At 40.1% G+C, this 22,170-nt stretch overlaps 2 protein-coding genes across 8 annotated transcripts in view; one reads left to right on the top strand and one right to left on the bottom strand.

The window, feature by feature from the left end:
• FHL2 (four and a half LIM domains 2) overlaps positions 1–6,992 on the top strand; it is a 44,893-nt gene extending 37,901 nt beyond the window's left edge. For 5 of the 7 annotated variants that reach the window (XM_074158159.1, XM_074158136.1, XM_074158145.1 and 2 more), the window contains 3 exons: positions 1,497–1,666; positions 3,378–3,564; positions 5,829–6,722. In XM_074158159.1, the coding sequence (XP_074014260.1) occupies positions 1,497–1,666; positions 3,378–3,564; positions 5,829–5,980 (509 nt within the window). In that variant the 3' untranslated portion in view covers positions 5,981–6,722. Of the gene's footprint in view, positions 1–1,496; positions 1,667–3,377; positions 3,565–5,828 lie in introns of all 7 variants that reach the window. The other 2 variants (XR_012463524.1, XM_074158119.1) reach the window with 2 other exon arrangements.
• A 1,343-nt stretch (positions 6,993–8,335) lies between these two features.
• Positions 8,336–20,296, bottom strand: C1H2orf49 (chromosome 1 C2orf49 homolog). Its single transcript, XM_074158175.1, has 4 exons — positions 20,151–20,296; positions 18,174–18,340; positions 12,898–13,270; positions 8,336–9,894 (listed from the first exon to the last, which is right to left on the bottom strand). Exons 1-4 carry the CDS (start codon positions 20,283–20,285, stop codon positions 9,838–9,840), a joined length of 732 nt encoding a protein of 243 aa, XP_074014276.1. The 5' UTR covers positions 20,286–20,296; the 3' UTR covers positions 8,336–9,837.
• Between the last annotated feature and the right edge of the window lie 1,874 nt (positions 20,297–22,170).

Genomic DNA, 22,170 nt, shown 5'->3' with positions numbered 1-22,170 from the left:
AACAGGGGTCCCCCGCCTTGAGTTTCAGTGACAAAACAATCCCAAAGAGAAACAGCTAAAAATGTGAAAATAAAATTTTAGACTATTAAAAAAAGATGTATCCATGTTTCCTTTTTCCAGAACATCATTCCTTCAAGGACTGATTTAGTTGCTCCTTGGTATGACACAGAAAGTTACCAGCACAGAGAGGGCATAATTCTTAAAAGGTGTCCATTAATAAAATGGATCAGAAATAGTCAAGCTTGCAAGAATCAGGCAGAAGGATAATTAACAGCTCACTGCGCTGCTGCAAGTCAATTCTTTAAAAAAAACCCCAACTCCTAGAGTATGCCTCTGCACAGAAGTTAGTGAGACTGAAAAAGAAAAAAGAAGAAAAATATGTGACTAGTAAAGAAAGAGAAATTAATACTTGAGAAGGGGAAAATAGTAAAACTTTACCCTGCAGTAATGGGGGCGGGGAGAGTTGCATCAAAGGAGTTAATGTGGTTCTTCTTCATTAGCCCACATGGGATCAGCTTGTCGGTCTGCCAAGCTCTTGACATCATGTTTGTTGCTACAGGCTTCAAAAGTAATGCAGAACTGTATGAGCATCATTTGTTTTCTCTTCTGGCCAGTACCAAATATTCTGACTGAAATTACACAGTGTGCAAAGAAATTCCTCCATATAATAGGGCATCTCCAATTTCCTGGAAGGGCTAGGAGTCCACTTGTCATACAGGGGACTGAATCTGCAAAGTGTAGTATCTATACCCTAAAACTTCATTCTAGACAAGTATGATCAGACAAGTACCACTTTTCTGATTTTCAGTAAGGATTGTTTAAAGAATTTCTTCTTCCTTTCACACAGCAACCATGGTTTAAATACAACTGAAAACAGAAAGAAAGCTTTTCTCTCACTGAAAGTTTCAAGAGACAGAAGAACATTTAGGATAGGTGTTGCAGAGCTGGAAACCGTTGCAAATTTGCAGTGGACAGGAAAAAGGCCACAGAGCAGATGCAAAATTATCCTTTTTTTTCAGACAGTAGCTATACCCTATTGGGAAAGGGAGGCAAGAAGCTTGCCAAGAAGTAACCAGGTAGCTTGCAGCTGTCTCAAAAAAAAAAAAAAGAAAAGGTACTTGGAATGAACAAAGTCCAACTTCAATGATGAATGGTCTTGCCTTCACTCTGCACTAGTAGCAGCTTATATTGCTGTCTCCCCAATTCCCCGGAATCTTCCTGTTCATTAGAATTCATTATTAGCTACAACAGCACCCCAAAAAGGTGTCCTAAGCCTTCATTATTAGCAGGAAATGTTTTTCTTTATAGGAGGACACGAACCACTCATTCTCCAAAAAAAATTACATAATACAGTACCCAATACCATGCAAAACTGGTGAGAACATGAAATATTGCACTGCTTATTGACTGACAGCCAGCTGTCAGGCAAACAAGACCTACAAATTGCAACAGTTTCATCCAGAAGCAGCTCAGTTGATGCTCTGGTCTCATTACAGGTACTCGCAAGATGGAATACAAGGGCAACAGCTGGCACGAGACCTGCTTTATCTGCTACCGGTGCCAACAGCCGATTGGGACAAAGAGTTTCATCCCTAAGGACAATCAAAACTTCTGCGTACCCTGCTACGAAAAGCAGTTTGCCATGCAGTGCGTCCAGTGCAAGAAGGTAGTGCTCTTATTTTACTTACCTAAAACCTAAGGGATTGAAGTCCATCCCATTTTATGTCCAAGTAGGTAGGATATTTTATTTTTCTACCAGTGTTAAAAGATTCAGAATCAACTGATTTTAAGAGACGATGTAATTTCAGTTCCCATTCTGCACTGGGCACAGTATTTACTACGATGAGGATTCTCTTACTCAGGGTTAAAGAGTCCTTTGAACTAAAAGCACACAGAGAACACATTTTTAAAAGCAAAACCAAAAAAAGATAAAATATAAACTCTGCAGTGGAATAACCTCGTTCCAATATAATCCATCATATACTACAGGCCTAAACATTTCACCTGGAAGGAAGATGAGCTGACACTGATCATTTTTTAATATTCTAAGGAAGTTCAAGACAAAGATTTACACAGAGCAAATGCTGTTCCTGAAATAAACACTAGTAAAGTCAGTATGCTCAGGAGTACTGCTTTCTAGGCTAAGCACCTTTTATTTGTGAATTTCCTGAATTCTATACACAGGAACTGATAAGAATTTTAGAATTCTTTTCTAAAAAGCATTGTCTCATCAGTTATGGAACTAACAAATCCCAGTTTCCTTTGGATATATGCATAGGCAAAGACAATCAAAACTATGGCTATATCCACAGTAAATTCCCTTTCCCACTGCCACTGTTTCCTCTTTGTCTCCCTTTAACCTCTGCGTACTTCCAGACACCACCTGTGCCCACACTACCCAAGATTTTTTCCATATGCGCTACCTGCTCATTTGCCCTTCAGTCAAGCAAAGCTGCATTCTGCTCTAGCTGGCCAGATATGACTGCATCTTTGCTGCTGTGTGGGCAAAACAGCACAGGTAAAGGCTAAATTTTTCTTTCAGCCTTTGACCAAAGGTATACCCAATTACCTTTACTACCTCCTATCCATCCATCAATTTTCTGAAACTTCTAGGAGTTTCCTATCTTAAAAATTCTGCCTAGTGTGCAATTTTAACCACATTTGAGAACAGCCTCAAAAATATTTGGGAAAGAGGCAAAGACACAGATGAATGCACATATTAGGTAGCACGATCATATACAAGCTGAATTCCCAGGGAACCTCCCTTTAGTGAAGAAAGAAAAAAGAAATAAAGTTACCAATTTTACAGTCATCTTCGGAACACTCAAAGGAGCAAAAAAGTTCAGTTTGTTTAACATCTGGGGAGCTGGTTTTGTAGGCAACTACTTCTTATGAGAGAAAAATCCCAGAAAAAGTCTGGAGAAGCAAAAAGCAAAGACTGCAGCTAAAATTTGAAATAAGACAGTCTTTGCCAAGGAAAATAACAGGGAAGTTGAAACACATGAGGTAGTTCCTTCCCCATGAAGAATGGGGACAGGTGAAGATGTTGACATAAGGTGAGATGAGACAAATCCTAGCACACACATACGGAAAGCGACATTCAAAGACTAGCTTTAAAAACAAAGAGGACAATTGAGAGTAAGATTATACAATATATGGAGAATAAAGTACTTTTAGCTTCTTTGTATAAATTAGGAAATATCACTTGCATGCTTTTCTCAAGGTGAAGTGCAGCCAAAATGATGATTTTGCTGCTGTTAAGTCTTCTGTCCCTCCTCCCACCCACAAAAAACTTATCACCCTTACTCTCTACCGAATTAAGATACAAACCTGCCACTCCCAAGAAAACACTTTCTGTCTTACTTTCCATAAAACAGGCTATCACTACAGGAGGCGTTACTTACCGGGAGCAGCCGTGGCATAAGGAGTGCTTCGTTTGCACTGGATGCAAGAAGCAGTTGTCTGGACAACGCTTTACATCCAGGGATGAGTTTGCCTATTGCCTGAGCTGCTTCTGCAACCTCTACGCCAAGAAGTGTGCTGGATGCACAAACCCAATCAGTGGTAAGTCTCTTTAAACATTGGGTTGGTTGTTGTTTTTTTTTCAATGAACTGCTTCTAATATTAAAAATGGTTCAGTAATTCATTCTGAATAACCTGAGAGACTCAAGACACTACACAATTCAAGACGTGTGAAATTAAATACTTATGATACCTTTCGAGTGCCTAACAGAAATAGAAAAGGTCCTTAAATGGAAATTTCCTGTTCTTCACCTGATTTTCACAGAACATGGTGGACACAGTAACAGAGCTACGCATGTAGTGGGATATGTATGTTCTGTATGTCATTCCACTTGCATTTATTAGAGGGATCTCTGACCTCGGCAACAACAGTCCCTCTGCCAGCAGAAAGTGTCTAACTGGTTTATACCTCGTGCTTTAGCATGGCACATTTCTTCCCTGGCTATTCAGGACAGCAACTGAGAAACCACAAGGCTTTCAGATACTGCTTTCCAGCACAAAAGTACTTAAAGGAGCAACTGCTTAGAGCTTTACTATGAAACACTCAGCACAAAAATATAACCTCCTCTATGAAGTAATCAGCATTTAACAGATCCATGCAGTCCAAGAGTGTGCATCTATCTGGATCATTTTCTCTCTTGTTACTGCTCTGCCCTTGCACCTGTCCCTCACCAACATACGCTTGATTGTGTAGCTCCTAGAGAAGTCAGTGCATAACACCACAGGTACTGTTTTCTGTTAGTGTGAAAGAGGCATTTCTCTTCTGCATATTGCAGTCCTTTCTGTCCTATGTTGGCTTTTTCAATGTTGCTACTAAAGGCAGAACAAAACAAAAATGCCTCTCGTCAGGTAAGAGATATGCCCAACTGAACCTTTTCACTGACTTCCAGCTCGTCAGTCCCATGAATCATATTCAAATTGCCTGTCATTTCTGAGGTTAAACAAGAGAGAATTGCTACTAGGAGACATTTGTCTCTTCTCTTTTTTTCTGTACAACTTCAATACCCCTTATGATAACCTCCATATCCTCAAACTCTTGCATGTTTTTTTGCAGTTTGCTAACCTGCTTCTTTTCTTGAGGCACTCTTCCTTCAAAGCTACGAATCAAGTCACGGCACAACCTGACAGACTTCTTTTTCAATGATCTAAATGCATTTTTACAAAACAAAATTAACTTACTCTGATGCCATAGAACATTCTGTAAAAAAACTATCGGACTTCTGCTCCGGGGCAGTTGCTTTTCTTTTCTTCTGCTGTATATCACAGTGCCATCCCTTGAAAGTTCATTTCTGCCATTATCACCAGTGACAACAGTCTGGTCCACTAACTTAGCTGAAAGCAACAGAACTATTTGAGGATGAAAATGTCACTTGCTGTCGTGGTTTTGGCTGAATTTACCAAAACCGGACCGGCAGATGGCCCTTCCCCCCCCCTTCCCCCCCCCCTAAAAGAGGAGAGAGGAGGAGAAAGAGATAAGGAGATTCAGAAGTTTAGAATGAACTACTTTAATGAAAAATTAATATTAAAATAAAAAAGAAAATAATGAAATAGATACAATATATACAAAACCGTATCAAGCTCCCAGGATGACAGTCACGTCACCGGCAGGCACTGGGGAAGTCCCAGACTGGACTCAGCAACGGATGGGAACTGGATTCCAGCTCTGGAGTCAGGAACACACGGATCGGGATCAAAGGCAGATGAACAGAGAGAGTCCTCTCTGGACGTCGGCCATCGCAGGAAGAGGGCTGACCCTTTGATCCCTCAGCCTTTATACTGAGCATGGGGCAGATGGGATGGAATACCCCAGTTGGTCAGGTTTGGGTCACCTGTCCTGTCCACTCCTCCCCACCGATGTGACCCCTCTACATTTTTTCCGTTTCCGACCCTCTAAGGGGGCAAACAACGAAATTGGCCGACCTTGGTTGTTATAGCAATAAGTATAAGCAAGGGCCTCCCTGCATATTGTTCCTTGGCATGGAGCACAAACATTGGTCTTATCATTCTGAGAACGAGCAGTTTTCTCCACAATATGCCGTTAATTTCAGAGAGTTAGAGGAGGCCTAGCTAGGATGTAAAGTTACAGAACAGAAAATTGGTTCGGTTTTACTTCAAACTGGGACACTTGCTACAGAACAAGGGTGGCAAAATTAGCACAGTAACAAATATATTTGTCACAATGGCAATTTTCCACTTCTGTATGTCAGATATCCATAGCAATCCATGAGGGGAGTCAGAAATAGCACCGCTCAATGGCTGAAGTGCTATTCTTTTCTTGTAACAGAATGCTTTTGGTTTTCAAACAGGACTCGGAGGAACCAAGTACATCTCCTTTGAAGAACGGCAGTGGCATAATGATTGCTTTAACTGTAAGAAGTGCTCTCTCTCATTAGTGGGTCGCGGCTTCCTCACAGAAAGAGATGACATCCTTTGCCCTGAATGTGGGAAGGATATTTAAAGCTCAAAATAAGAGGTGGGGAGAAGGGAGGAAAGTCATGCTTGCAATATATAGTCTGAAATACACGGATGTTCGGAACTAGCTTTGCCACTCTGTGTTTTGCTGTACTATTAACATCACTTAACCTTTTACTTCAAACTCTCCAGATCTGGAGGGAAAATAACTTCAAAATCTCTAGCAGCAGTGTTGGTGTTTAAGATTTCTACAGCTAACCAAAACTAATGCAAAACCTGAGATATAAAACCATTTGGGTGTTACTGACATAACATACTCTTTTTGTGTTGGTTTTTTTTTTTTCCTTCCACTAAATATTCCAGTTACAAGCAAGTGATATAGTTCAAGGATTACAATGGCCACGCACAATACATTCTTAGATGGATATTTCAGGTGAAACCCTCAGCCCACTGAAATCAATGGCAAACACCATTCAATTTCAATAAGGCTGTGGTCTCGCCTCAGTGTTCTTGAGCTATGTGACTAGTGTGTGCTGTCAAGTGTGTAGAAAGACTGCAAATGTAGAGGGTGTTTCAATGTACAAGGATTTGTGCCATGCCATAAAGAGATAATGAAAAACCAGTTGAAGTGGGAGTGCTTCATAACAGGTACATATTTTATTGCATGACTAGCTGATCATTGTGTGAAGTACAAGTTCTGATTGACTGTGTCAGTATTACAGTTAGTCGACATTTCACTGCAAATTGTACTTTTCAAAATAAAATCATTTAAAACAAAATCATGATTGTGCTTTAATTGCATCTACATATTAGATATTTACAAATAAAATGCTTTCACAGTCTGAAGAAACAAAATCTAAGAGCGATACAAACACAACCCTTTTTGCACCCAGTCATTACGAACTGTGGAGTCTAAACAATCCTCACAGGAGCCCCGCTGATATTTCAGTTAGTAGGAGACTGCTGTCAGTGGAAAAATTATCAGCAAAATTGAACAACTGTATGAAAATACCGAATCGACTGCAGCCGATAAAAATGTATTCATAGGCTCTAAACTCAAAACCAAAATATTACAGTTCGCAGCAAGCAAGGAGGTCAAAACAAAAGACATTCCATTTGCGAAAGTCAGAAATTTAACTTCTATACTAGGGCATGCTTTAATTTTGTTCTGTGTTGTAATACCTGATATCCTTTGCTCTAGCATCATTTCTGCTACATGTTTGCTGGCAACTGTCAGCAACAGCATGCTGGTAGGACAATAAAAATCAGGAGGAAACAATCCAAAGGAAGATAACTTCCCAAAGCAAACTTCAAGAAATATGGCCATATTATGCAATGTACAGTTCTGGTACACCTTCCAGATGGAGTTAATTTGTATCCAGCAAAAGAAGGAAAGTAACATGTTACACTTCCAACAGGAATCTTCAGATGTGGAAAGAAGAATTAGGAATATACTTACTCTGTGTGTAACTGGGTAGGCAAAGTTTGCTCTTAGTTCCTGCCACCACTCTTGAATTTTTCTTTTTTTTTTTTTGTTTTGTACCAAGTATAAGTGCTCACAGGTCATTCTTCTCTCATTAATTCAACAAGCTAAATAGATGCATCAGATCAGATATGGTTTACTGTGCACTGTTTGAAGAACTTGGCTGGCTGACATTTTTGAAGTGCACACCATGCTAATCTGATCTCACTGAAAGACTAAATTCTATCCTTTGGTGACTTCATTCTATGATGAAATCTGTAGTAAAGAATAGCCAGAAAAATCACTCTTATATCCACGCCTCCCAAAGCAGGGCAAGCACCTTACTTCATTTCTCCTCTGGAGTCTGGCAATCCCCCAGCACACTGCAGCTCTGCTCTAGCACTTTGCTAAGAGAAGGACTAGTTAAGGGGGTAGTGGAAGGTAGTCAGAGCAGCACAGCTTGCACCTTGCCCCCCAGATGCTAGAACAGATGGCAAAATGGTCCCAGCTCCAGGTAAAGGTAGGTAAAACATGACAAGGCTGGAAAGCGTACTGGCCTGAAAACGAGACCGTTACCATGCAATAGCAGCATCATGCTATTATTCCAGTACAGTTCTGCATATCACTCCTTAAGACATACCAACACACACATGCTCCTAGCAACTGAAACTACAACAAAATATAGCCCAGACTCTAAACCACTGCCAAGAAGCCACCCACAAAACAGAACTCCTACCAGACTGTTACACTTGAAGTGGAAGGACCAGCACTTCACATGTTACTACCTGCTGCTAAAACTCCGAAGTAGCTACTGAGCCTTTTACCCTGTAAGATATTTCCTAGGTTCTAATCACTTCAAGTCCACCAAAATATAACTGTATAAAATGAACAAGCTTAATTACATCACAAAAACAAGTCAGCACTACTTTGCTTGCTTTTAATTGCATTTATTTAAATAGGATAAGGCTACTTAAAAGACACCTCTTTACATACAAAATGTACATTACATTAAAGTTTGCTGTACTCAAGTACAAAAACTGCACAAGTGTTTAGTAAAAGGGAAACAGCACACTTTTTCAAAACATACACATTCTTACCATTTTACAGCATTCGAGAAGTGCCTTATGTCACAACAGTGAATGGAGAACTTCTGTCAGTAATGAATTAAGCTACAGTTTTTGGTTTCAGTATTAACCAATGTTAAAAATGTAAACAAGCTTTCAGATCACTACTGACAGCTTCTTTTAGTGAGTTAACTAAGTGGATTCAGACGTTGATTTTGGTTTCGTTTTACTAAGTCTGGGAGCATTATTATTATTTACCATCCATATGTAAAATGGATCTAAATTGGCTTCAGTCTGCGCCACTGAGATTTCATAAAAACGTTTCCAGCAACTTAACTAGATCTCTGCCTTATAAGGCACTACCAATAATCCAGATCAAACACTAAGTTTCACAGAAAACCAACATCCATGTTAAATTATCAAAGGAAGGGAAAACAGGTTGGATTGTGGGGTTTTTTTTAAGAATGCGACTACATACACTAATGCCCTCAAGGTACTCGTCTTCCTATCCCTATTCCTCTCCAACTGTAAATAAGTTGAAAAAGCACTAGCCTGCATTCCACAGGTTTTTGCCATATTTTATAAGCATGACTGTAACCAGGAAAACAAGCAAATTTGCTACATCAGCATATTTTTACACTTATGCTTGTATAAAATATGCTTGTGTATTTAAGAAAACATGGCACTGATCCATTCACTACTTCCTCTCAAAGATTCATATCAAACAGTCCAATAACATACTTCCATCCGTGCATTTCTTGCTTCATATGCCAATAAGAGAAACTTCAATTTGAAGTAATGCTGTTAAATAGTTCATCTCTTATTACCAACCTAACTTGCACTGCAAATTCTATACTCCTGTTTTGTGCAACAAAAAGGAAAAAAAGTTTGTCTCAGACTATCTTATTAGCAGAATGGTCAGTTTTCTTATCTAAATGAATTATCTTTTTGAAGCCAAGATGACTCTTGGGATCACTCTGAATCTCAATAGCTATTTTAACTATTTAACCAGAAGTGGAACAAAACTGAATCTTACTGAAACAAAAAAAATTATATATTTATATCTGTGAATCGTAGGGACATGCAGGAGATGAACTATAATAATCTTGAAAACTAAAGTGAGGGGGTTAGTATATTGTAACATTACCACCTTTCAAAGAAGTAATGAACTACTTGGTGTACGAGAGTTGACACTCTTAAGGTGACTGGTGATAATGACTCAGCTTTACAACAGGGAACTTTTAAACTTGTTAAAAACTTCACAGCAATCTAAGTCCCTGTAAGGTTTAAAAAGAGTTGTACTTAAACTGTTTAAATATGACTTATCTGTTTGAAAATATGGAAGTAATATTTATGTTTCAAGCACCCTTAGCTACTTCATGGCCACGTAACATGCTGGATTTTCTTCTTTGCTTCCGTAGGCTTTAGGTCACTCTGGAATACAAGAAAATATATTAGTATTCTTAGATACACTGTGTGAGTAGTAGAAGTCAGTAATTAACCTGCCGTGTTCAAATCTAGGACTGACTGACTACTGCTGTACTCAGCTATATGCTACTACAACGGCTTTCTATTGCCATCTTGTGGAGAAAGTTAAGTATCACAGAACTTCGCTACAGAAGATAAAGCCATTGAATTTAACTACCGGCAAATCATACATGTCTTTTGCTTTTTCTTAATGCTACAATTAATTATGCAAAAATATCTTTCAATTATGCATCTTAGAAACAGGTATGTATTGGGGTTTCAAAAAATACTTCTAAAGTTATTTCAGATTGCTTTCTTAAAATACTTTTTGAAATGGGATTGTATAAGAAAAACTAAACACACAACTAGGAAACTGATTTACTTTTGTCAAATAGTAAAAAGGTTAGAAAAAGAGAAGGAAAAGTAGATCATCTTTTGTAATGATCTGTATAAAGAAAGTGAAACAAATGCCAAAGCCTCAGATAACTCATGCTTCAAGTCCTGCCCCAAGAAACCAGAAAAAATCAGGCAAGCCCAACATAAAACAATGGGAGATTGAATGGTGAAATAATTACCTTTCGCCATCTAAAATAAGGAAAAAAAATCTGAGAAATTAGAGCTTTAGCAGTTTACACTAGCAGTATAAAGACAGGTATATGAGTTTTCAAGAACATTCTACAACACACTGGTTTAGAGAACGCAATACATAGAGATCTCTTCTCCTTAAGAGTTTAAATGTTAGCTTATTTACAGCAAGCCTGTGGATTGCGACCATGGAAAGGTTGAAAGGGATTAGACCCAAAGATCTGAAGGATAGTTCTGTGCTATTCAGCACAAGAACTTCAGTTTATCTTGAAAGTCAAAGAACAGTCACTTGCTTGAAATTATCACTACTGTCATAATACTAAAAATACATCAGGCTTTACAGTCTACAGCCATCTGTCACATTTACTGATTCCTGCTGGCTGCATCACTTATTATTCAATACCATGATCTTTAATTTCAGACAGTTAAGTAACATCCATACAACACATTTGCCTAACTTCAAATATGTCTGACTGACATTAACCAAGGCATGACTGAACTTACCGGTACTAACGTGGACAACATAAACTGTGGCTACGATAGAAAGTCAAGTATCGGAATTCATAGCTTCCGAGCATCGGCTATACAGTGTCACTTAACAGTGTACATCATTGTGTCTACAAAACATTTAAATTAAATATAAAGCAGCTGTGAGGTGTATAGTAAACAAGTTCCAAAAGCTCTGTAGTTTCAGATCTGACCAATATTTAAAGAGTTCTAAATACTGAAATAAATTAGTGATATTGTTAGCAGGAAACACACCTCTCCAGCATGAATTTGATTCAGGGCCTCAGCCATCATTCTTGTAAAAGTTGCTAAAGCTGTCTTTCAGAACAGCCACGTGCGTTGGTGCTCATGTTTAACAGAATTCTGATAGAACCTACCAATCTATGCAGCAAGGATATTACCTGTATTCTTTCATGAAAGGATTTTGAGGTTTTGAGTTGTTTTTTTTTTTTTTTTTTTAAAGAAGATAAATAGAAAGTATTTCATGAGACAAAACTGAGAAAACAGAAATTAGGTTTGGTATCCTGTGAAAATCTTAATCTATGTAACTGCTGAGTGGATACTAAAGCTCCCCCTGCAGTTCAACTTCGAACAGATATTTCTATTTCTTCCTCTGAAAAGCCCAGACTTATTCCAGATATTCCCTTATTGCAGCGGAAATGTGAAAATTCCTTCATTTGTACTATGAGGGAATACAACACAAATATAAAACTTATCTCTACCTCATGGCACGTTTTAAAGAGGTGATGGCCCATTGCTCCCTGCTCACTGACAAGTCTTTAAAGGCTAATCACTGTCAAAATTAACCACTGTTTTATCTTTCTCCCCAACTAGCAGCTACACTCAACACCATTACCTACACTTCCAAAGATAAGTCCCTCCTGAATTCATATATCCTGCCTTATCTCTTCTCTCATCACTTCAGCTCGCCAGCCTCATTCTGCCCCCATCTGTAATATAGTTCTCTTCTCTACAGAAAATTTGTTTGCAGCTGAATCTAACTTGCAGAAAGAAAATAACTATTTGCCTTTACAGTTAACAGCTCAGTCACTAGTCCTCTACTTGAGAGCAGCATCCTTCTGTTAAAGCTCTCAACATGTCTCTCTCATCATCTTACAGAAGCCCAGGAACCTGATTAAGATCACCATGGCTCAAAATGAGCACTCAAACTTAGGCCTCTCAGTTCAGCTTGTATGGTTTGTTTTTATGGCTTCTCATTCAGATCCACAATCTAGGCAGCTCTCCAGATTTTCACATCCAGTTCCTTCCTCTAGCTTGCCAATTCCTACATGAGATTTAAAACAGATGGCTTTCTTCCTCTAAGGATATATTCTACAGCTCTCAGCATCTCGCTTCAGTTCTTGTAACATCCCTTCCTTCAGTTTGAAAAATGAAAGCTTGTCCTACTCAACCAGTCAAGTGTGGTTGTTACAAATGTTACCATTCCATCTTTTTCTTCCCTATTAGAGAAAACAGGCCACTGGTCCTCCCCTTGAGGCAGTTCGTATTTTTCTAATACCTGTTCTCTCGCTCAGACCTACCAGTAGGATTATTTTGTTTGTGTTTTATTTGACTACTACCACCACCACCTTAAGTATTACCTACTTACTCAATTTAAAATTATATGCATGTTTTCTACAAAGCTGCCTCTCTCACACTGTACTTGTTCATGGCAAACTCCTAAGTACTTAATTTCTTTCCTTCTGATCTTTCCCAAACCAGCTACTCTTTTGCCTCTTTCTAAAAAAAGACTCTACTAGTACTCCAAAATAAAATAATCCTAGACACTCTTACAAAGGTCTACCTTTGGCTCCTGCAAGTTTCAATTAAAAAAGAAAAAAAAAAAAAGCTGTAAAACAAGATATTGAATGTACATACCGGCAAATCAGATTCTTCTTTTGGAACAGCTCTCTTTAACTTCACAACAGTAGTTCCTGCTACTGGAGACAAAGGGTACACCTTCAGATTAGCCAATACACTGCTGTTAGTCTTTGAAATATTGTTCTGCTTAGCCTCATTATTCCTTGTTCCCAGCTTAGCGTCCTCTGATAAACTAGAGGCCGAAATGTATGTTGAGGCATTTGAAGGAACTGATAATCTTCTAACAGTGTTGGTGGTGCTTCCAGCTGGAGGAGGTTTTAGGCGATCAGCAGCTCCGTTCTCTGTCTTCTTCACCTTTATGCTTGTACTTGTTGAATTGCCATCGAATACAATTAATGGCCGTTTCCTTAAACCTTCCACCGCTGTAACACTGAAAATACAAATTGTAAAATTCTCAGAAACACAAGGTAAATGGTCCAAAAATACCATATTCAAGACGTGAGTAGTGAAAATTAATTTAATCTTGCTTAAGTGAAAACATGTCCCAAAATACTAACCTTAAACTCTCAGCTGCTCCAAACTTAGGCAACAGAAATTGCTTCCAAAATATAAAAGGAAGCGGGGGGAGAGAGGGGCGTTGTGTGAGGAACAGTGCTCCTCAGCAAAGAGGGTTGTGTGAGGAACTTTCTAAGCAGACAATTACAGTTGTACGACCAAAGACTGTATGCTTATACCACTGCAAGTGTTGCAGAGTAACTAAATAGGCAACAGCTGTTAAGTATTTTAAAAGGTGAATATTTGAGAAAGTGTCTGCCATCTTACCTAAAAAAACAGTACCTAATATTCTGATGCTTCTAAATCTCCCTGTTTCTGCTCTTATTCAGAATCACAATATTAAGATAGTCCAAAAGACTGTTAGACAAGGAATGAAAACAGTAAGCAAAAAAACCCATACCTGTTTTTGAAATAAGCTGTCCTTCAACAGGAATCCTAAGCTGATTTAATGAGTTTTGAATGACAAGAAGTGTAGATTTAACAAATAAAAAAACCCCAAATGACTATGAAGTTATATAATATTCCTGTTTAGAAACTTCAGTTTTCAGTACACACTTACTGTTTAATCGTCTCATATTAAACAAAGGAATAAAAGTTGAACTACAGCGTTTTCAACAATGGAACAATTTCGACTTGTAATTAAGGAATTTGACAATATTGATGTTAGGTAACCTCAACAGACTTCAAAATAAGCCACAAGCAGAGACTCCTTTTGTTTGACTTGGAACAACATTAAATTAGCAGCTGCTGATAAACCTCACTTATTAAGAAATTATACGCCACTTGCACAACTTCTGTCAAGACCAGGGGGTTCTCTAAAAGAACATGAAAGGAGTCACAATTTGAGAACCCACAGAGCAAGAGAAAGTTCAGCTGTTATTCAGATTTGTTTCTACATTATTATCTGTGCACAACAACATGACACATAATCCTCCTCTTTCTCTATTCATGGGGTTCCCGGAACTGATAGAGACAAAGAGAGAACTTCAATTAATTTGCAACTTGTTTGTCAAGAGACTAGACACAACTCTTTGGCTTCTACCTACAGCAGATGTAGCTTCTAGGAGAGCTTCTGCAAAATGACATTAGTTTCCAAGACCAGGAGTGTTCAGCCAGGTTATGTCATTTCAGTCAAGTATTACTGAAAAAACAGCAGTATTTAACATATCCATTAAATTAAGGAGTATAACTTCACTTGACAAGACTAAAAAGCTGGAACAAACTTCAAAAATAAAACATGATACTTTTTGCTCACTTCGGTTTTGTCCAATAATTTATTCAACACTTCTGACAAGGAACACATTCCCCACCAGCCTTTTTTAAAGCCAGTTTACAAATTATGTGAAAGAAAAAAAAATGTATACCTTTTTTCAGTCACCTTCCTTAACATAAGAAGTCTGTTTTTCCTATGGAGATTTTTTTTTTTTTTTAATTCAGCTTGGTGAGGACTGGTAAGTCAGGAAATATCTGGAATTGTAGGAGGATTGTTATTTATTCTAAACTGAATTTTAGAATTGTAGCACTTGCACAAATGACCACATGCTACAATACAGGCAACATTTCCAGAGAAACACTATGGGAAAGTTCCAAAAGAAATTTGGATGCTGTACCATCAAGAACTGCCACATCTAATTTCTAGATACACGGCTCACAGAAGAACACAGAACCTTAAGTGTGACATTCACTTTCTTTATATAAAGTACAGGCAGCTTAAAAGCTTCAGAGCAGGACTCCGCCAGCACTCTTCTGAGGGAGGACACTGACTTTAGATAACAGCTGAAAAGAATCATTTGGGGATCATGTCCCCTCCTGTAGGACACTCTCTGCAACCTAGTTTCAATGCGCATCTCCAACATCCTAGAGAAATGTTCTAGCCGCACATCCGACCGGGCTGGATGGAGGGCATGCTCTAATCCTGCTGCTTACTTTGTAGCACATGGTAAAAAATACAAGGTTTCCTAGAGGAAGCAAAAGCTTCTCTGCATGAGCAATCTGGGTTTCCTCTGTTTCACATGATTACTCGTGTAGCCACGATGGCCTCTGACCAACTCCTGATTATTAGGACAATTTAATGAAAAATGTTCCTATTCTTGTCTAGCTTAGCCTGGTACTTAAGGTAGCACCCTAAAGCCAGAGAGAAGTGTAGCTTTTAGTTCCCATCCCTGATTATCCTAAATATTCACCTGTTACTAAACAGGCAGGTGATCACCTCTCTGTGAATATCTGAAACTAGTCAGAATTACCATGTTTTACACTGAACTCAGTATTATCAGTGCATTAGCAGTTCTCAGAGGATGCCACAGCCACCTCTCAGGTGACTAATGAGAAATTATGAGCTCTACCAAGGCCACAGCTCTGAGCATGCACAGGCACAGTGCTCCTGGAGACAGAGAATTTGCAGGTGTGACTCTTCAGGCACTTCAGAAACTACATGCACATTTTGAGATTCATACCATCATATTTCTTCCAGCAGGCAAGATGATCTCATAGATCTACAAAATTAACTATCTCTGAACACGAATACTTTCTGAAATGTTTGAAGTTGGATAGACTGCATTTGGTTTTATTTGGTACGATTGTTTGCAAGCTCAAATATTCAGTAATAATATGTACAAACCATCATGTGTGACCTCAGATATTTGATTGTATTATTGAGGTATAACGCGCTACAGCAGCTCAGCTGATATACAGCAAGTCTTCTAGGACATGCCATCAATCACCAGCTGCAGAACTAAACATGACACTCAACAGACTTCTAAATTTCAATGTGTTTTTACCTCCTATCTGTAACTACTAGAGGCATGCAAACACACACTGAGCTGTGCTGATCAAGTCTCCAAGCCTCATATTAATTCCAGCGCATGTTGTAAAGCTGTTCTTTTCACAGAGGAGCTCATCAGAAAGCTCCTGTTGTTCATACGATCAATCAGTTCATCTGACTTCTAAGCCGAAGTAACAGCAGGCCTAGTTCCCATCTCTGACTTGCACGTAACTTACAGCCTCACAGTACCTGGGAATTTTGTTTTGTTTTTAAAACAGGAACACCAAGTTCTACTTCCTCCCCTGCACAATGGCATCATGCCAGCTCTGCTTAAGTAGTACACACAGCTAGTGAGGAAAAAGCGTAATATTTTAACGTTCAAAAAGATGATTGAACTTCCTTGATTCTTTCCACAAATATACTAGAACTAAAGTTTTCCCTGTGCAACTTCTACTTACTGAGAGCGATGAAAGTCTATTTCTCCCATTTCTCTAGGGCTAGTAATACTAGCAGTAAAAGATTAACTTTTCTAGACAGTATTTTGCCAGCAGATTTGTTAAGTATGAAAGAAGTAATACAAGCAAAACCAGTAACTGCTGGAAAATCTTAAAACTGTCTAACAACAGCACAAAAGACTAAGCCTAGTACACTAGATGTTAAGTGCTAAGAGCAACCAGTAGAAGAAAAGCAGAGTCATAAATTAAACATATCTCCTTTTACTTACTATTTTCCCAGCAAATACTAAATAGGTTTAATGATCACTGAATTTTAGTGTAACAAAATAAGACCACCTAAACTGATTCTACATATAAGCTCTGGATAAAGTAATTCTCCATCTAAAAATTAACATTGCCTCCTTCTCTCAAAAACATTCAGCCTGCTGTCTTTATTTCTTTGTTAAAAAATTCTTTCACACCTATTTCAGCACACCAACAGTTTCTTATTCAAAAACTAACCTCATGACTTCATCCTCAAGTTGGAAGTTGTAAACAAACCGAGTTTTATATACATGGGAAAAAAAAAACCTGACATAACAAGGTAACTCAGTGCCCTAGCCACTAAAAATTTAAAAAAAAAAAAAAAAAAAAAAAACAACCCAAAACCAAGAAAACCCACTTGACAGAATTTGTTTAGCTCTTCCCAGTTAGAAACCTCAGTAAAGCTAAAACAGCCCCATGAAATCAACATGCTGTAATACTGCAAAACTACAATAAGCATTTCCATCTGCCTTTCCTTTAGCATTTATTACTGAAGTTAAATCAGAACACTGCCCTGCACATCATGTCACATCACACCCATGTGTCAAAGTCAAAGCCTTGGGCAGGGGGAAGGTCGGGAGGAGAAGAGATTCAGTCAAGTAAACTTTTGAGGAAGATTTTGCTATTTGATCAAATACAAACAGAAAGATTTTAGAAACAATGCAGACTGTTTCTTTCAGAAAGTAGATGTTAGATTCAAATTGGACACACAAAACTGCTGCAGCATATACCCCTGCCTCTAAAGTAGACCAACCCTGTCCTGGGAGCAAGCGTAATCAAACATGCTTTTGGTACTTTTCTTAAACACTGTAAATATGTAAAAATAAATATAAATATGATTATTATGTTGTAAGGTAAAAAAAAATTACTTTTTCTTCATTATAAAGTATCTTGAAATGTACCAATAAACCAGTATCAATACAGGCTGGGAGATGAAGGGATTGAGAGCAACCCTGCCGAGAAAGACTTGGGGAGTACTGGTCCATTCCAACCCAAACCATTCTATGAAAACAAGCACTATGAACTAGATATCACTAATGACATTTGGATGACACAAAAAAAAATATTATCTTCCCTTTTTTCCTATTATTGCAGTAGTAGAATCTAACACTTATGATACAGGAGATCTGACATGGCATTCTCTGTAAACTGTAACAATGTCCAAAAGCTGTACAAGTTTCATTAATCAGGCAAACAAAGATTAAACTAAATGCATTGTCCTAAATTCTCCAAGTCTAACCCAATAAAAACTAAATTACCTTTTATTCTCACTTTTTGACTCATTTTGCTGTCTTTTCTTTTCCATCATTTTCCCCCATCTACTTTTTGGTAAGTCACGCTGAGGCAAGGGAATGGCATGTTGAATATAGAGATCAGTGAGACCATCTTTGTCCATCTTTACATCATTTTCGACTAGTATATTCTTCTGTGGGGAACAGAAAAAAAGTTGTTATTATGACAAAGCACGAGCATCTTAGTGGTATAATTTCTTTTTCAAATGCCACTTTAAGGTAGTGTATTGGGCACAAATGCCAGGGTTTCAGAAGTGAGGGGACTGCAGGGTTGACCAGTGTGGAGAGGCTGTCAACTGCCCTGTGCCAACGACAGCCTGGTCTCCTGCCTTCCTACTGTCAACTTCCCTTGTTTCCCATGTGGATTACACTTGGTCCCTCCCTTCAGTGAGGCAATGGGAAACACAGGATGTTTGGGTCACTGCATAAAGGTTTCTTTTTCCACTACCTGTAAGCACATCTCCTCGCATTATCTCCACATGTGCCTTTTCCTGTGTGTCCTTTTGTGTCTTCTGCCCATGGTGGCTGCTGCTCTTTGTTCAGCGTATTTGACCACAAGTGCCATGAGCTCCTCTGCTTGAAATTTTGGTGTGTGATGGGTTGTTTTCATCACCATCAGAGACAGTCAGGTTCAGCTGAGACCAGTACTGGGCAGTTCATCACCTTTGCCCACAGAGGTCAACCCTGTAGCCTCTCCCTATCCAAAACCCTGCAATTTTTTCCCCAATAAAAACAGCAGGAAAAGAAAAGGAAAAAGTTATGACAGACGTGTTGTTGAGGACTGATGTTTTCATGCAGTCTTAACACACTTCCCTGAATCCAACTAGAATACCAGAGCTCTTCTTTATGCTGCTAAAATATAGGAAACTAGAGCATAATGCAGTTTAAACTTACAGAAGTAGAACCATGCTTCCTCCCCAGTTCCCAAAGAATAAGTTCCAAAAGGAAATTTCTAGTAACTGTTAGTTAGAACACCAGTTTTCTTACTAATCATGTACAGGGTTTTGCACACAAAACTTCTTGGTACCTCCTGCCAAATTTAGGAAAAGAGGAAAAACCTACTAACTTCTTACGAAGTAGAGGTCACTGAAAGCAAGTCAAGGCTCTGTCACTAGTGGTTCTGGCAACACTTCATGACTTCTGATACGGGCCTAAAACCTGTACACTTTAGACCACATAAACTACACAGACAAACGCATACAAAAATTCAGGAAGCTCATATAAAATCCTAAAATTTTGATTGCTATTGTTTCATGCACCTAAAATTTTCAGGCAAGGCCATAACAAGTATTCCAAATCACATCAGCCAAAGCTTCATACAGGTAAAACTGTTCATAACTTGTGAACTCAATTATTTTCCATTATGCATACTTAAGCATTTGCTGGATTGATTATGTGGGATGCATTTCATTAATCCCCTGGGTACCAACAAGGCAACTTTAAGAGAGCAAAGATCATCTTTCCACCGATAGTTCTACTGTATGCAAACACTCATAGACATGTCTATTTGGGTAGATTGTTCTTTAGCGGCAGCAGTGTTCAAACACAGCCTCTTTCCAAATATAGAAACGTCTATCACACTATAGGCCTCCTCTAAGTAAGTACCCAGCCTACAGAGCACGGACATGGGGTTTGACTGGGTTTTTTCCCCTGCATTTTTCTTGTGTGCCCGTTAAGGGTGGTACAAAAACCGGGAAAAAACTTCCAGTGTATGTGATGGGGGAGGTAGGAGTTTCCCTGTAGAGTAAAGCGGAGAAACAAACAGGGCGGGTCTAAGGCCGAGGAGGGACGACGACAACGACACCACCGCAGGCTCAGGACCGCAGGCTCAGGCCTCTCGGCCGGCCTCCCTCCCTCCCTTCCCGCTGGGCTGGGCAAGCACCGCGCCCCCCGGCCCCGCCTGAGAGGCCAGCCGCTGGGCTCCCCGGCGGCGCCCGGGCGCACCTGCTCTAGGGTGAGCAGCAGGAACTCCTCCGAGAGCAGCTCCGGGTGCAGCAGCAACTCCGCCGCCGGGCGCCCTGGCTCCCGCCGCTCCTTCTCCGCGCCACCGCCCGCCCGGCCTCTTCCCTGCGCCGCCATCTTCTTCCCCCGGCGACCCCTTTCCGGCCTCCCACAATGCCGCGCGGGAAGTGACGCGCAACACCTCACGTCAGGGCGGCGCAGGGGCACGTTTTCCCGTGGGTTAGTGCCCGTCACGGAGGTACCCCCAGTGCCGGAGCGGACGAGCCGCGGGCAGTCGGACACGGAGGGGCTGGGAAGGGGCTTCCAGAGCAGCCGTGCTGCGCCAAGGGCTGCTTTCACGTCGCGTCCTGGCGCGGTCTGTGACGTGAGCAGCCTGGCGGGAGCTGCAGGTACCAAAGGGGTACGGCTGCACGGGGAAAACACGCTGCTGCGGCTTGAGGAACCCGCCACTATTTATTGTCTCTTGGACAATTATTCTGTCACCCGATGAGCCCTCCCCACCCGGGAAAGGGAAACAAGGAAATCCGAGGATTGAAATATAAATAGATTTAATAGAATAAGACTAAATAATTAACGTTAATAACACTAGAGGACCAATATTGACCCCGGTACCAATATAAAATACCAGTAGGAAGCTGTGCGCTCCCAGCAGCAGGCAGCAAATGTCAGACGCTGCGATCGGGACGGCTTTGGGAGGAAGGGAAGGCCTCAGGGATCTGGCACCAGGGCAAGAAGTTCTTTGGATCGCCACCATCAAGGGAGAGAGAGAGAAAACTCCTCAGAAAACTTTCTAATTTGTATTGAATGTGACATTCATGGTATGAAATGATGCTGTTGACCAGCTTGGGTCAAGTGCCCAGGTCTTGCTCCTCTTCATCCATGCACCTGGCTAAACTTGAGAACATGGAGACCCTGAAACCCACAGAGCCTAGCTGGCTATAAAGTAAATATTTTCACCGATTCAGGCACTAGAGTCTTCTAAAAGTGCAGTTTTCCCAAGCATTAGAAGAGATCTTACTGAAAAGTAAAATTACTGAAAGGGAAATGAATCCCGTGGGATTCACGCAGGTATTTTGTTACAATTCTGTCAGCGTACGGAAGCACAAAGCGGTTATGCTGCGACAGGCAGGAGCTTTGCCACTGAACAAAACATGATCGAAGATTTTGCCCATAAAAGCGCTAACTGCCAGTTAACGCTTCTTGATGTGCAGTTACAGAAGGTGCTTGGTCATTCCAAAGGAAAATAACTGCCTGCTCAATGGAGTTAGTAATCTGCTTACATGTTTAAAAGTAGAGTAAGGAATTACAAATGATTACGTGAGTAAATTAACCATGTTGTTGTTACAACACAAAATAGGAGCCTAATTTGAAGCACTTGATGAGTTGTGCAGAATTCAGAGGCAACGGTGTAACATAACATGAGTAACAGTAAAAACACACACACATGGAACAGGTCACATATACACAGCTATGTAACATAATTGCTAAATATACGCAGCGCTTCTAAGAATATGAATTCAAATTTTGAGTGTTTAAAAATCGTTGAAGTGTCTGCTCTCGGTGAGACTCCACCTGGAGCGCTGCATCCAGCTCTGGGGCCCCTGACATAAAAAGGACATGGACCTGCAGGAGTGGGTCCAGCGGCGGGCCATGAAGACGATCAGAGGGCTGGAGCACCTCTCCCATGAGGACAGACTAAGAGAGTTGGGGTTGTTCAGCCTGGAGAAGTGAAGGCTCTGGGGAGACCTTGTAGCGGCCTTCGAGTACCTGAAGGGGGCCTACAGGAGAGATGGGGAGGGACTCTTTGTCAGGGAGTGGAGTGGTAGGACAAGGTGTAACGGTTTTAAACTGAAAGAGGGGAGATTTAGACTAGATATTAGGAAGAAGTTCTTTACTGTGAGGGTGGTGAGACACTGGAACAGGTTGCCCAGAGAAGCTGTGGACGCCCCATCCCTGGAAGTGTTCAAGGCCAGGCTGGATGGGGCTTTGAGCAACCTGCTCT

This window comes from Numenius arquata, chromosome 1 (genome assembly GCF_964106895.1).
Source record: "Numenius arquata chromosome 1, bNumArq3.hap1.1, whole genome shotgun sequence".
NCBI classification, from domain to species: Eukaryota; Metazoa; Chordata; class Aves; order Charadriiformes; family Scolopacidae; genus Numenius; species Numenius arquata.
The sequence above is the reverse complement of the archived record's forward strand: the minus strand, read 5'-3'. Positions and strand labels throughout refer to the sequence as shown.

What these genes read in the sequence shown, in the direction of transcription:
- C1H2orf49 (XM_074158175.1), bottom strand. Translation starts at nt 20,285, where the DNA reads ATGGCGGCGCAGGGAAGAGGCCGGGCGGGCGGTGGCGCGGAGAAGGAG. An exon ending in TCAAAAAGTGAGAATAAAAG is followed by an intron (nt 13,271 to 18,173) that starts GTAATTTAGTTT and finishes TTGTATTTTCAG; the next exon opens with TGTTACAGCGGTGGAAGGTT. An exon ending in AAGAAGAATCTGATTTGCCG is followed by an intron (nt 9,895 to 12,897) that starts GTATGTACATTC and finishes CTTGTATTCCAG; the next exon opens with AGTGACCTAAAGCCTACGGA.